This window comes from Athene noctua, chromosome Z (genome assembly GCF_965140245.1).
Source record: "Athene noctua chromosome Z, bAthNoc1.hap1.1, whole genome shotgun sequence".
Taxonomy (NCBI): Eukaryota; Metazoa; Chordata; class Aves; order Strigiformes; family Strigidae; genus Athene; species Athene noctua.
Window position 1 is genome coordinate 63682199 of NC_134077.1, and position 14281 is coordinate 63696479.

The window sequence follows — 14281 nt, forward strand, 5'->3', positions numbered from 1 at the left end:
TAATCCTGCTTTGTAGAGTATTCAATACTATGTTTGTTGTGTTGAATTTTATTTTTAAATCAAAGAAAGAAAAAAAGGTACAGTCAACATAACAGGCTTTCAGGACACGGCAGGTGACCAGGACCAATGTTATATATTTCAAGACTTTGATATCATGATCAAAACAAAACAATGGATTTAAATAGTAGAGCTTGTGTTTAAATAAGTTTTCATGTGAAACTTGAAGCCATTCAAAGAATACATTCAAGCAGTCAGAAATGCAGACATGCATACTTATCTTGGCATGCAGATACGAAAAAGGGACACAGTCTGGATCAACACTTTTCTACTACTGCAATCCTGAATCCTGAAACTACCCGAAGGCCTTGAAGATCGCTTTCCCTCAGAGGGGCACTTTCCCCCCAGTTAACAAAGACATTTTACCCATCATTAGACGCAGGTCACTGAGACTGAAGTAGGAACTATACAGAACTTGGAACTGCCTATTAATCTCGTGTCCATGGGTTTTTTCTTGCTTTTTAAACTTACTATTTATTGTTTGTATTATATGTCAGTGGGGACCAGAGCCTCTTCATGCTGGGCTTCGTGTAATCATATAATGAAAGACAGATATAAGCTCAAGCCTATAAATGAGTATTCTAGTTGCTGAACTAACCGATAAGGCAAAGCCAATGTTTTGTTGCACATTTGTTCAAGTTATTTCCTTCTAAACACTTTTCACACCTTTAGGTAAGAGCATTTGCTGTCTTGAGGCAGTCTTCCTGGGACTCGTATCTGCAGAGTTGGCTCCTGGACAGGAGAAACTGTAGACTGTTACTCCAAAGTCTTTTCCCCTTTTAAAAAATCAGCCTGCTTTCAGTATCTGCATGGTATCTTGGTAGAAGGGGATCCTCTACAGCTGCCAGCTAGCACTGCTTCACTGGCTTGAGTGAAGTCACACTTCATTCCACTTAAGGGTCTGATCCTGGAAGCAATCTAACAGTGTGCAGTTTGTTTACCTGCACAGCAGACTGACAGACAATGGTGTGCTCACACTCTGAGTCAGCCAGAAGTCACAAGTCAGTGTTGCAGTGAACCCAAGGTAGCATATCTCTGCATCGGTTATGTAGTTCTGTAAGTTATTTTTCTAACCACATCCGCATGGCCTTTGTTTGGCTTGGAATATTTGGGAGCACTGGCATCTGTCTGCAAAACCACTAGAGTCTTGCTTCAGGTTACTACAGCTTTGGTGCTATATTCAAACCTTACCAGTTTTGTTTTCTTTTGGAAATTATCTGTGGGCCCCTGCAGATATGAGGAACCACTGCCATTGCAGTCCTTGAATAATAGGAAAAAACTAATAAAATTGAAAGTCTCATCTAAGTCCATTTATCTTCAAGCTTCCTACACATTAAGACATTTTAGGGAAGAAAATTTCCAGTGAATAGGAAACAACTGTTCCTCCTCTAACTCTGTGAGTCTTAGATGGCTGTTTCATGACATTTAGCTTGTGAAGGCTCTTGAGATATTCGTGAAACACTGAGCCTGTGCTGGATACCTATGATCTCCATTCATCCTATCAGGTCAAGATTTCCTCCACTGCAATGAAAATATGTACCATTTTAAAGATATCAGAAGCACCTCTGATGTATGAAACCTATTTTAAAATAAACACAGGAGTTTCATCTTGATCTCCTAGGCACCTAATGCTGGCTACATTATTAGGGCTTCATTCACTTCCTCACATCCAAATTTTTTTTTTAAACTTGACCTCCTATTTGACCCTTCCTCAAGGCCATGGTGTTTTACCATGTTTGAATCTCATTCAAAACAATTTCTATTAATCAACAAACCAGTGGAAAAGATAAGATGAATCCCAGATATCCCTTGATGGTGACAGTGCGATCAGATTTCATGGGACAAAAGAGGGTCAGGCTTTTTCAAGTTTACTTAGTGGGTGAAATGTGGAAGATCCTATCTAAGCTGCGATAGGTAGAAACAGTTGTGGAACCTTAAAACAGTTTACAATTTATGTGCTTGTCTATTTGCAGAGGCCAAACATGATTTACTATACCTGGAGCTTTTCCTCTGTGCAAAAAATTTCTAACCGGACTACTCTGTGCAGCATCTGACAGAACAGCTTATTGAACCAGTTCCATGAAGTACACATGGCATTTCAGCTGACCATTTCCCTACTGAGAAAGAAATCCCAAGGTCCTCAAGTAGAGGTTTGCCCAAGACTAAATAAGAACTTCAGATAAAAATACAGGGATTAGGAGATCTAGGGATTTAACAGAAACTCCACTCAGCCTTGAATTCTTGTTGAGTGCCCTGTTTGAATTAAGTTTCTTGCAGCCAGGCTTTTCACTAGCCTGCTCCTGTGAACTTCTACATAGGTTACAATCCGGCTTAGCTGCTTAGGTTGAGATGGGCTCATACTATAACTTTCTCTGACAACAACAAGACACCGCAATGTCTGACAGAGAAGCATGAGAGAAATAGTATGAACAAAGTAAATTGGGGAATATCAGCAAATGCTTCTACTCTGTATGAAATAAACATGGAGTCCTGACCAGAGTCCTGAGATGTCACTGTCATGGAAGTGATTCACATTGTTTGGTCTACAAAGATTCTTCATGCATTTACACAGAATGGCAGCAGTGGGTTGGTTTGTTTTTTTTTTTTTTCTATTTTTGAATATTCAAAGATTCACAGGTCCACTTGCTGAGAAGGAGAAAATCCAGAAGTCAGTTCTGCTACCATTAGCAACATACTAAAAACACTTGTTTCTAAATTTGAAGAAATAATTCCTAGATGACACACTGGCATTTTAAAATGCATCCATTCAGAAATAAGATGGTAGTTAATAAAATCCACCATTTTTAAGAACAGACTGTGGTGACAATAAATGATCTGAATTTTGAAGAATTTCCACTTAAAAAGTAAACTGACATTAAGTAAATCTGGTGTTAGTAAGGAGACAGGTGTAATGATTATACTTTTTATTTTAAAAAAATAAAATTTACTGAAAAATGCAAACTGGGAGGTTTGATTGCAAAAGACTTCACATGGCATTTCTGGCCACCAGAAGGTAGAAAAACTAAATCCTAACCATTTTTGTAGCTCTGAAAATATCCTACCTGGGTATGATGCTTCTCATACACAGAAGCCGATGCTTCTCATTCACAGAAGCCAGTGCTTCTGAGAATTATGCACTTTTATGGAAGTTTAGGTTTACACTTTCCAACAAGTTGGGCTTTGGTGCCTGAAAACAACATTTTGTCATTTTGTCAAAAGTGAGATGAGCAGTATCAGTGTTAGTGTGTACAAAATGTAGTATGAGCTGGTAAGAATCAGGGATGGAAGTTGCTTGTCAAAAAATGGAGGATGTCATTACAGACGGTATTTCAGTCAAGTGAAGAAAGTGAGGTATATATAAAAAAGAGCTACAGGTGGTGTTTACAAGTTTTGGTGGTCTGATTAATGGGGTATAGCCATTATCTACAAATTTTATCCCAGGCTTAAGGGAACTGTTCTAAACCTTGTCAAATGAGCTAGTAACATTGTGCAGCTTCCAGCATTGTCTATTTTCATGTCAAACAGCAAAATCTCGAGAGCAGTTTCATATGTAGTGTTCCACATCATGCTGGCAGGTATAAGCAAGTAAATATGAAAAGCAAAGTCCTTTGGGAATGAAGTGCCAGTCTTACGCATCTCATTTTTTTTCTGGTCTGATTCAGAAAACAGTGCAATATCAGGGAAAATAAAAATGTTTTCAGTCACAAAAAGGGGGTTGATAATGGAGGAGAATGAAAAGAGAAGGCATGAAGACGCATGGGGAACACATCCCAACAAACATTCTTCAGGTAGTTTTTCATGTGAACAGGGTAAGAGAAAGCAAAAAACAACACAGTGGCAGAAAGACTGAAAAAGAGAAAGGGCAAATGAGGTGTCATAATACCCTCTTAAAAAGCTGGAGAGAACCCAGCAACTAAGAATATGCCTAGAAAAAGGAACAGGGAGCATTCTAGCTTGAGAAAAAAAAAAGGAACTAGTAAAAAAATCCTACTCACAGTTTGGAAATGTTTTTGTTTATTTTGCATAGTGTTTAGTATAATGACCCAGCTAGATACAAAAACATGTTTTCATTGCATTCAAAGTAATTTTCTAAAGAAAAAACACATTACTCCCTCTCTCCCTTCCATGATTATGTTCTAAAATGTCTGGAAACATATTTGGAGCCAATATGAATAGAAAAAAGAAAAAAAAAGCATATGCAATTCAACCCTAAATCATCTTCAGATTCCTTCATTCCTTCTTTTAGTGTTTATACATACGGCTTCATAGCCATAATCTTTCTAGTTTCTGATCAACATCAGGTAATAGAAGTGGTGAACATACTGGACTGGACTTGTTCCATTAAGTCCTGCTCAGAACCTCAGACAGCAATATCAATCTCTCTTATAGTCTATACTACGCAAAATGGTTCAGCATCCCTAGAATAATACAGGTGACTGAAAAAACAGATCCATAACTCTCTCCCCTTTCCTCTATTTTTCTTTATCTCATTCTCCCCGATCACTGCCCCCCCCCCCCCCCCCCCGACCCCCGTAATTTAATTTCAGGATGAATTAAAAGCAGCTGTAGCAAAATCTTGCAAATGATAGTGCCTATGAAAACGTATTCGTTGCCAGACTCCAAGAAGTATTCTTCCCATTCTCCAATTTCACCCTTAAAATAAAGAATTTGCTTTTAGTATATGTGACCACCCATCCTTTCCTGTAAGAGGACAGTCATATGAACAAAAACATGCCACTTTACAGAAAGACAGTTTACAGAAAATAAAAAGACTTGTTATTTTATGAACAGTAACATCAGTCCTCAAGTTATACACAAGATAATGGTAATAAAAGTTTGTATTTCAGTACTCACTGATTGCCACAAGAATCAAAAAGGATTTTTTCACAATGCATGACAACTAGTTTCATTTGCAGGGGCAGAATGAGGGGATTTGTTCTCATCTTACCAGCAATAGACTGTCTGTCATCTAACTGATGAAAATGTAGGTCTCATTGAGCCTGGGGTTCCATTCTCCTAATTTTCAGTATCTTTGTTCATGAAATATTAAAAGACGAAATCTGAGTTAACAAAAATAAACACAGTATTCTGTGCCTTTTCCAGTGCAAATTTCCATGACAAGCCATGGAGTTAATGAATCATTTCCAAGGCCAAACTTGTGTGTATGTCTGCTTGGATTCTGGACACAAGAGATAAACAGTATTTCAGTGGTACAGCGGCTCAATTCAGTAACAGAATGGATTTCAGTGGAGAGATGCATGTCTGGGGTTCCCAAACTGCTTTACATTTCCACTGCTGCGGCACAAGGTACTTCAAAGTGGTACCTAGCCCCAGAAACACTAGGTTGAGGACCACCACAGCTGTGGCAGGATCCTACCACAAGTTCTAACGCTGATCATGGTGGCAGTGCCCTTGCAATGACTGATGTTGTGAATACTGGTGCATGGTATCTCAGATTAGTAAATATGATAAGTGGAAGTGCATAACATCTGAATCAAAGACTCAACATAGTTTAAAACCAGAAAATGCTCTCCCTCAAAATCAAGGGCCTGCAAAATGAATACAACCAAATATGACAAAGCCATTTTTGAAGGGCCAGTCAAAGTAGATGCAGTCAGAAGCTTGAGAATAGTTTGATTTATTACTAGTTCTGCAAGTTTACCAATACCAAACAAAAGAAAACTCATTTCATCCTTTTCCTAAAGAAAAGAGAAATGTAGCAAATCCATTCTTTACACTCTCTGAAAAAAAGGGGGTTAAAGTCATAAATGTAGTCCTGGGTCTTCATAATATGGCAGTAAAACTGTCACTGATTTCAGCATAGTAAAGCTCTTTGAAAGTTTCAGTTTGGATTATCTGGTATGAAATAATTAAGTAAGTTCTGCAGCTGCATGCCTCACTGGCATGTTGGAAAGTCTTCAGCCAGTATGGCCAAATACAAGGTATGTAAAGGAATTGCCTGAAAAAACTATGCAAGATTTTATTTTGAAGGAAAACTGTTCAGATGCACGTTACTAAAACAGAACCTAAGCTAAAAACAACATTTAAAAAGTTATTCCTTATATTGAAGAGTTAAGATCAATGATTCCAAAATAAGGCTTGCAACACAAGGTAAAACCCCAGCCTCTCGTTAGGGTGATCCAGGAACAACTAATGGCAGCAGAGCAGGATGCTAGTTTGTCTCACTGCTCTTAGCATATACACAAGGGCAAGTCAGAATCACAGAATGGTTTAGAAGGGACCTTAAAGATCATCTAGTTATAACCCTTCTGCTGTGGGCAGGGACACCTTCCACAGGAAGAAGGAAGGTGACTGTCATAACATGCAGACATTCACAAACCAAACTGATGGGTCTAACTGTAGTCCAATTAGCCTTTAATAGTTGTTTGCCTTTTTTTTTTTTTTTCCTTTTTGTGTCCTATTCCACAGAGCCACAGCATGCAACTTGACTGGCACAAATCAACCTTCCCATTCCCTCCATGGTAGCAGTGTAGCCTAAAAGCCTCACAGATAGAAACCAGACTGTTATTCAGCCGTAGACATTTATTGACTACTGTAGTTGTTTTCAGTTAGAAAAGCAGATGTCTAGAGCGATGAGAAATTTCAGGAACCCAAAGGGTACACCCAGAACAAATTTCAGAGAAAGAACTGTGAGAAATCTTACTGCAATAGGAGTCTACAACTCAGATAGAAGCAGTTTCTTTCATTATGAACTGTGGTCTATTGAAGAAAATATAAGCTAAATATGAGGGAACGTATTCATTTTTTTAGCTTAAACTTTTAAACCTTTTTAGACAAAGCACCTATTGAAAGGCTTCTGAGTATGTTCCTATCAGGCATGGGAAAGCTTGGCCAGTGCACATTTGATTTCATTTTCCATCTTTCCTGGTAAAATTGACATTTCTCCATGTAATTTGAGAGCTTTTACTGTTCTTGGCACTCAATAAAACTTTCCATATGAAAGTCTTTATTTCCATTTTCACCAGTGAAAACACACACTTCCACTTTGGTGAGCAGAGAAGTTGAAGTTTATTGTATTGAAATATGTATTTATTTTATTGTATTGAAAACTGTATTCATCATATATAAAAAACAAGCAAGAGCCTTTGGAAAGGCCAAAACACTCGTGCAGGCTACCTAAAACTGCTTTTCTAAGACATGCAACAGAATTCCAATGCTGGGAGGGCACAGGTGAACAAAACCATCTCTCTTAATAACCTGTCTTCAATCCTTAACAGCTTAATCCTCCCGCCTGACAGACTGCCCAGTGTGAACCACCTGGTTACCAAAGTAATACTGGGAACATGAGTGGTCTTGATTCTGCCAGGGGGGTTGTAAAAAGCAACTCTGAAGTTTCACCAACACTCTCTTTTGGAAAGGTTGTGACTGCAATCCCTTCCACACAGTTTTAGCATCATGCTATGCCATAATCTCTCCAGTTTTTCAAGAAACTGACAAAGGTTTTCCCACAGTCCTTCTGGTATGAAGGCAGTTTAGATAGCTACAGTACCCTCACTATCACATTACCAAATTATTTTATATAATATGGATGTGACTGTCAAAGCTGTACTTCACTTACCACATTGCTGCACGTCCTGTACCGGATGTTTCGCCCTTCACAGATCCTGTGTCCAAAAATTAAAAACAAACCCCAAACCATTAATAGCTGAATACAAAAAGCAAACACATAATGTTTACTGTGTCAGCATCTTTTCCACGAAGATCTCTGATCACCAAATTTCCCACCAACCCTCTTCCCCAGAGCAAAGGACTCTCTGTCCCTATATGGGCATTGAGGTTTGAATTCTACAGCTCCTCAGCTTCCTACCTTTGCTTTAAAAATGAGTTTCTAGCGGGTGGCATCAGTTTACAAATGACGCTGGAAGTCAGAGTATAGAATTTAGTTGGAAATCAACATCTGAATCACATTAATAATGCCCCATGTCTCCCAGCTACTCACAATGATTTCACAAGGGCACAGCTCTGTGTCTAACCAGGCACACACATCAGCATAGACACAGTCGGAGCAGCTGGGCTTTATCTGGCTGGGGAGCAACCAGCGCATTGGGAGGAAGGAAGCTTGCCTATGGCAGCGTGAAATGACAGGCTGAAATTATCCCAGTTGGATATGAGGGCAGAAAGAGAGCATAAAACTTCCCCTCGATCCACCAGCCCTTCACTACTCCCTGATCCCTGCTGCAGAACAGCATCCCAAGAGCAGCTGGGCCCAGCAGAGGTCAAGAAGAGCACGTGCCCTGACGTGTGCTCTCCATGGCTCTCCTCCTTTTCCCCCACAGCAGATCCATACCAGCTCTGATTCTGGCAGGGCTCCCAGAAGAAAGGTCAACACCCAGATATCTTTTTAACACTCAGCAGCGTGCATTCCGAGTATTTGATCTTAGGTGAAGTTTCATGTGTTTTATAAGTTCAGACCGCATATTTCGTGGAGGTCCTCAGTACAAATCAGAATGCAGGGTCTGGCTTTTAAAGATTATCCTTCAAAATAATAGGATTCCTTACATTTTTAATTTCACTACTTTTTTTCCTTTTTTTTTTTTTTTTTGTTTTTTTTTGTTTTTTTTGTTGTTGGCCAGAAGCACACATTCCTTGAGAACTAAATGCCTGCCAAGACTGAATTTTTAAATCCAAACCATTTTGAACTATCCAAGAGAAAGGACAGCATCTGCATGTATTTGTGTCGTTCTTTTTTCCTTCATTTTTTAAAAACAGAAAAATCTTTTTCCATACTGAGTTAACTCTAAAGCAAACTGAACAGATTTTCTTTAACTTATTAAAGGCATACTTTTTCCCAACTTTATTCATGAGACTTAATTGTGAAATTCCTCCAGTAGTCATCTACACCTATGTGAGTACAAAATCAAAACAGTTTTGCAAACATATCACAGTGGCATAAATGATCACAAAAGAAGTTGGACAAGTAAATAAACCCTATTACTTTTTCAGAAGAAATGTAAGCATAAAGACAACATATTTAGTTGTGTAGCATTTGACAAAAAAGAATGCTGCTAAAAGCATAATAGGAGTATGATTAATCCAATGGTTTTGTAACATAATTAACTCAAGTAAATTTTGATCATTGCAAACATGCACAGAAGTGAAAAGTGTACACAGAGTATCTTAACACTAGAAAAAAACAGTTTTAGTAGTACAATAATAAAAATTACATTCATAATATGTTATGAACTAAAAAACAAAAAAGAAAACCCAAGCAACTCCCCCACTATCCCAGTCATTCCTGAACAGTACAGACAAGCTCACAGAGATACTGTGGTGCAGGTCAAAGCTGTTTACACACTGTTACGTTCAATAGAGACACTCTTGATTTACACCAATCAGTAGCAAAGAAAAAATTGTATTATATAGCATGTAAGCTGTCCTAGTGCAGGCCTTGTACACCAGAATGACAGCTTGTTCAGCAAGCTTGATACTGCCCCATCTGTCTCTGAGAAATGCCATACAACCCATCAGACATCTCTTTGCTTTACACAGATCTGCTGTTATCACAGTTTCAATTATCGCAGATTATTAACCTCAGAACCATTGCACTGCCAGCGAAATCTAAATTTCTATCAGCTGCCTCACAGTTTCTTCTTCTTTTCACAGTTTCTTCACATTGTCTGTTTTAAAATGAAAAAACACTTATTTTTTGCTTATTCTTTGCATTAGGGAAAAGAATAGGTACTTTGATTAGATGTGCAACAGAACTATTCAGATTTTTCTTCCAATTTCACTCCTTTGGCTAATGGCCAGGGTTGTTCAGAAAAAATGTGGAATTCTGGATGCAGCTAGTGCTGTGATGATTCATGAACACTAGGACCCACTCTTGCAAAACTCACTTTGTCCCCTCTCCCAGACTATATTTGGGATTTTGCTGTTTAAGCTCATTAGTTTCCCAGTTATCACCCATCAACCAAAAGCAGGCAAAACTTTTTAGCCTGAGTTGATGTATTTTCACAATAGATTCGCAGAATACTTTGTGTTTCAGATGCTTCAGGACACTATTCCAGATTCTCTTAAATTCAAGTATCTACTTTTGGATTCAAATCCATATGATTTGTAGAAAACAAATAGATGGTTAAAAAGAGTCTGAAAATAAAATTTAAAGAGAAGCTTCTGGGGGGCATAAATTTTGATTTTTAAAAGTAAATTCTGTTTGTGTTGTCTATGCTTAAAATAGGGGAGCTGCAACTATCTTGTGAACTTAATCCTTTTAAAGTGAAATACACAGCATCTTGCATGATATCTGACCAGACTAAGTTTTCTCCTCTAGGCAGGGTTCAAATCAATGGTACAGGTCCCATATCTCAGTGTGGATTCTTTGCAGAATGCCACAGCACAGAGCATTTAACATGCAAGGAAGGACCACAGCGGATTAGTAAAACCATGTTATGAGATGATACAGTCACCACATATCCTCTGACCTCTGCAGGGTATAAATGAGAACTCACATCAACACGGAGTACATACAGCCTGTTGGAAAAGGCAGAAGTCACCCAAAATGGCAACATCGTCTTGGAGAGCACGCAAAGAGTGGGAGCAGTAAGAGGTACTTCTAGTCTTCTCTGTTATCTACACACTGCAGGAGATTTTGCAGGGGAAAAAGGTAGCTGAGGGTTTCACTTGACAGGCAATTATTATCATGTGAATATGAAAGAAAAGCAAGCTATTTGGAATCATGTTTCATTCTTCAAACCTAGTGGCTTGTTTTTAGTAAAGTTTCTGAAAAATATTAACAACTTTTAATATATTAAATTATTCACTTCTTTTAATGTAAACATCCCAAAACCCTGGTGTTTATTTCTCCAGGCTCCAGTTTGTAGAGGGACTTAGTTCAAGTCCCCCCCTCAAAGGTCTGAAGTAGATGTGTATTTGTGTTCAGCTAGAGTTTGAAGCCTTGCAATAATCCATGTCAGAAAGAATAGCAATCTTATGCCAAAATTGCCTTTATCTGTAATTACAAAAGATGATGAAAGAGATTTGCAGAGGAGTATCTCATCAGCTCCTGCCACTCTCAGCAGTCATCAAAGTTTGAAATGCTTTTCTTAAGAAACAAGTCTCCAAATAAGCAAGCAACTAAGAGTCAAAAGTGGGTTATTTTTGTGGATGTGAATTTTGATGCAACTGTTCACTACAGGGATTTGAAAATTTATGTAATACTGGACAATTTTTGCTCATCTTTATTTTCACACACTTTGATAACCACTTTTCTGAGACAGGTTCTGGTTTCTGCACTATACCTGTGAGAAAAGTATGCTGTGGGCCTTCCTCCTCCCGTGAGGTCTTAGGCAGGCTGCATCAGCCCTCCCCCTCCCCTGGTGCCAGAAGGCATGATGCCATGCTACACAAACAGCAACACTTGCATCTCTCTTTCCTCACCCTGTTCCTCTCACCTCTTTCTCAAATGTTGCACAGTGTTATGACCCCCCTCATCTTCAGTACAGTATCTGTGTTTGTCCTCTGTGGAAAAGAGAGACTTATTTTTTAAGCACATCCCTTTTACCGTAAAGGAAACAGGAGGGAAGGCCATGGACACCAAATTGTCATGAAGAAGAAGGACACATCATGACTGCATTGAATTTACAAGTTCACTTTTTCAAACTGTCTTGTCAGGTCTGTCCAACTTCATGTCCAGATTATTCAATTGACAATAAATTGAAATTATGCATAAACATTTTTCCATAATCTTTCGTTAATAATCACCTTGCCTGCCACAATAAGTTGTTGCAGATGCACTGGTATGTTTTGCCATGCAGCTTGACATTTCAACTGTAAAAATCTTTCATTCCTTAGGAGACTGTCTCCTACAGACTTCTGCACCTTGCTGAAATAGTGAAACAACAGAAGTATTACAGTAATAGTTAACTTTGAGACAAGAAAAGTGAACACGGATAGACAAGCCAACTTTCCCTGGCAAATTTATCGTATCATATGAATATTCTTTCTGCAGGAGTAACAAAATAAACAACCAGGAGGCAAAATACCAACCTGAGTCACCGCACACAGGAAGCTGGGTAGGCAAATAAAAACACGTGTACTGATCTGTGGCCACCAAAGACTTACTTTTTGCATAAATAATGATCATCCCTGCAGAGAAGGATTTGGGATACTGGTGGATGAAAAATTAGATATGAGCTGGTAACATGGGCTTGCAGCTCAGAAAGCAAATATTATCCTGGGCTACATAAAAAGAAGCATGACCAGCAGGTCAAGGGAGGTTTTGTCGCCCTCTACTTCACTCTGCTGAGACCCCACCTGGAGTACAGCATCCAGCTCTGGGGTCCCCAGTACAAGACAGACATTGAGCTTGGTAGAGTAGATCCAGAGGGCCACAAAAATGATCAGAGGGCGGAAACACCTCTCCTATGAGGAAAGACTGAGAGAGTTGGGGTTGAAGACATGATTATGAGGGGAAAGTCCTATTTAACTAGCTTAATGTCCTTTTATGACAAGGTCACCCATCTAGCTGACCAGGGGAAACCAGTAGATATGGGTTTTTGGGATTTTAGCAAAGCTTTTGATACTGACTCTCACACTATCCTCCTGGACAACATGTCCAGCACACAGCTAGACAAGTCCATAATGCATTAGGTGAACGACTGACTGATGGGTCATGTTCAAAGAGTTACAGTAAATGGGGTCACATCAGGCTCGTGGCCAGTCACCAGTGGGGTTCCCCAGGGCTTGATTTTAGGGCCAGTGCTGTTTAATATTTTTATAAATCATCTGGACGCAGGAATTAAATGTACTCAAAGTAAGTTTGGGATGATACTAAATTAGGAGGAGCTGTGAATTCTCTTGAGGGTAGAGAGTCTTACAGAGAGATCTGGATAGACAGGAGAGATGGGCAGTTATCAACCATATGAAACTTAACAAGAACAAGTGCTGGATTCTCCACCTGGGAAGGAGTAATCCTGGTTATACAGACAGACTAGGGGACAAAAGACTGGAGAGCAGCCCTGTGGGAAGAGATCTGGGAGGCTGAGCAGATGGCAAGTTTAATATGAGCCAACAGTGGGCCCTGGCAGCCAAAAGTGCCAACTGTGTCCTGGGGTGCATCAAGCACAGCACTGCTAGCCGGGCGAGGGGGATGATTGTCCCACTCTACACTGCACTGGCACAGCCCCACCTCAAGTACTGTGTGCAGTATTGGGCACCTCAATGTAAGAAGGACTTTAGAGTATTAGAGTGTGTCCAGCGGAGGGTGACCAAGATGGTCAAAGGTCTCAAAAGCAAGACTTACGAGGAGTGGCTGAGGTCACTTGCTTTGTTCAGCTTGGAGAAGAGAAGGCTGAGGGGTGACCTCATCGCAGCCTACAACTTCCTCAAGGGGGGCCGCAGAGTGAGAGGTCCTGATCACCTCTTTCTGGTGACCAGTGACAGGACATGAGGAAATGGAATGAAGCTGCATCAGGGGAAGTTCAGGTTGGATATTAGGAAAAGGTTCTTCATTGAGAGAATGGTCAGTCACTGGATCAGGCTCCCCAGAGAAACAGTCAAGGCACCAAGCCTGTCAAAGTTCAAAGAGCATCTGGATGTTGCTCTTAGTCATATGGTTTTAGTTTCAGGTAGTCCTGTGAGGAACAGGGAGTTGGACTTGATGATTCTTGTGGGTCCTTTCCAACTCAAGGTATTCTGTGATTCTATGATTTTGTGTTTGGCCTGGAGAAAAGAAGGCTCCAGGGGACCTTAGTACAGCATTTTAATATATAAAGGAGCTTATATGAAAGATGGAGGAGACATATTACCAAGGCCAGTACTGACAGGACAAGGAGCAATGACTTTAAGTTGAAAGAGGATAGATTTAAATTGGACATAATGAAGAATTTTTTGATTATACAAGTGGTGAGACATTGGAACAGGTTGCTCAGAGAAGTTGTGGATGCCCCATCACTGGAAGTGTTCAAGTTCAGGTCGGACTGGTCTTTAAGCAACCTGATCTAGTGAAAAATGTCCCTGTTCATAGCAGAAGGTTTATACTAGATGATCTTTGAAGGTCCTTTCCAACCCAAACGATTTTATGATTCTATGAATAAATAACATTGACCCTCACATATGCATCCTAGTTTCGACCAGGATGGGGTTAATTTTCATTGGAGTATTTCATACCATGTGATGTCATGCCCAGGTGGGGTGTAGCTCTTGCTCGGGCTCACTCTCTGGCAGCACCTGTCTGCTCATCGGCGGTTTTGCTGCTGTTGGGGGC

General features: G+C 39.7%; 1 protein-coding gene across 4 annotated transcripts in view; it reads right to left on the reverse strand.

Moving 5' to 3' along the window:
* Window positions 1-14281, reverse strand: part of ADAMTSL1 (ADAMTS like 1) — a 503340-nt gene that overhangs the window by 171578 nt on the left and 317481 nt on the right. For 2 of the 4 annotated variants that reach the window (XM_074931327.1, XM_074931330.1), the window contains one exon: window positions 7637-7682. The exons of the other annotated variants lie outside the window; for them this stretch is intronic. In XM_074931327.1, coding sequence (XP_074787428.1) covers window positions 7637-7682 — 46 coding nt within the window. The remainder of the gene's footprint in view (window positions 1-7636; window positions 7683-14281) is intronic. 4 annotated transcript variants of the gene reach the window in all.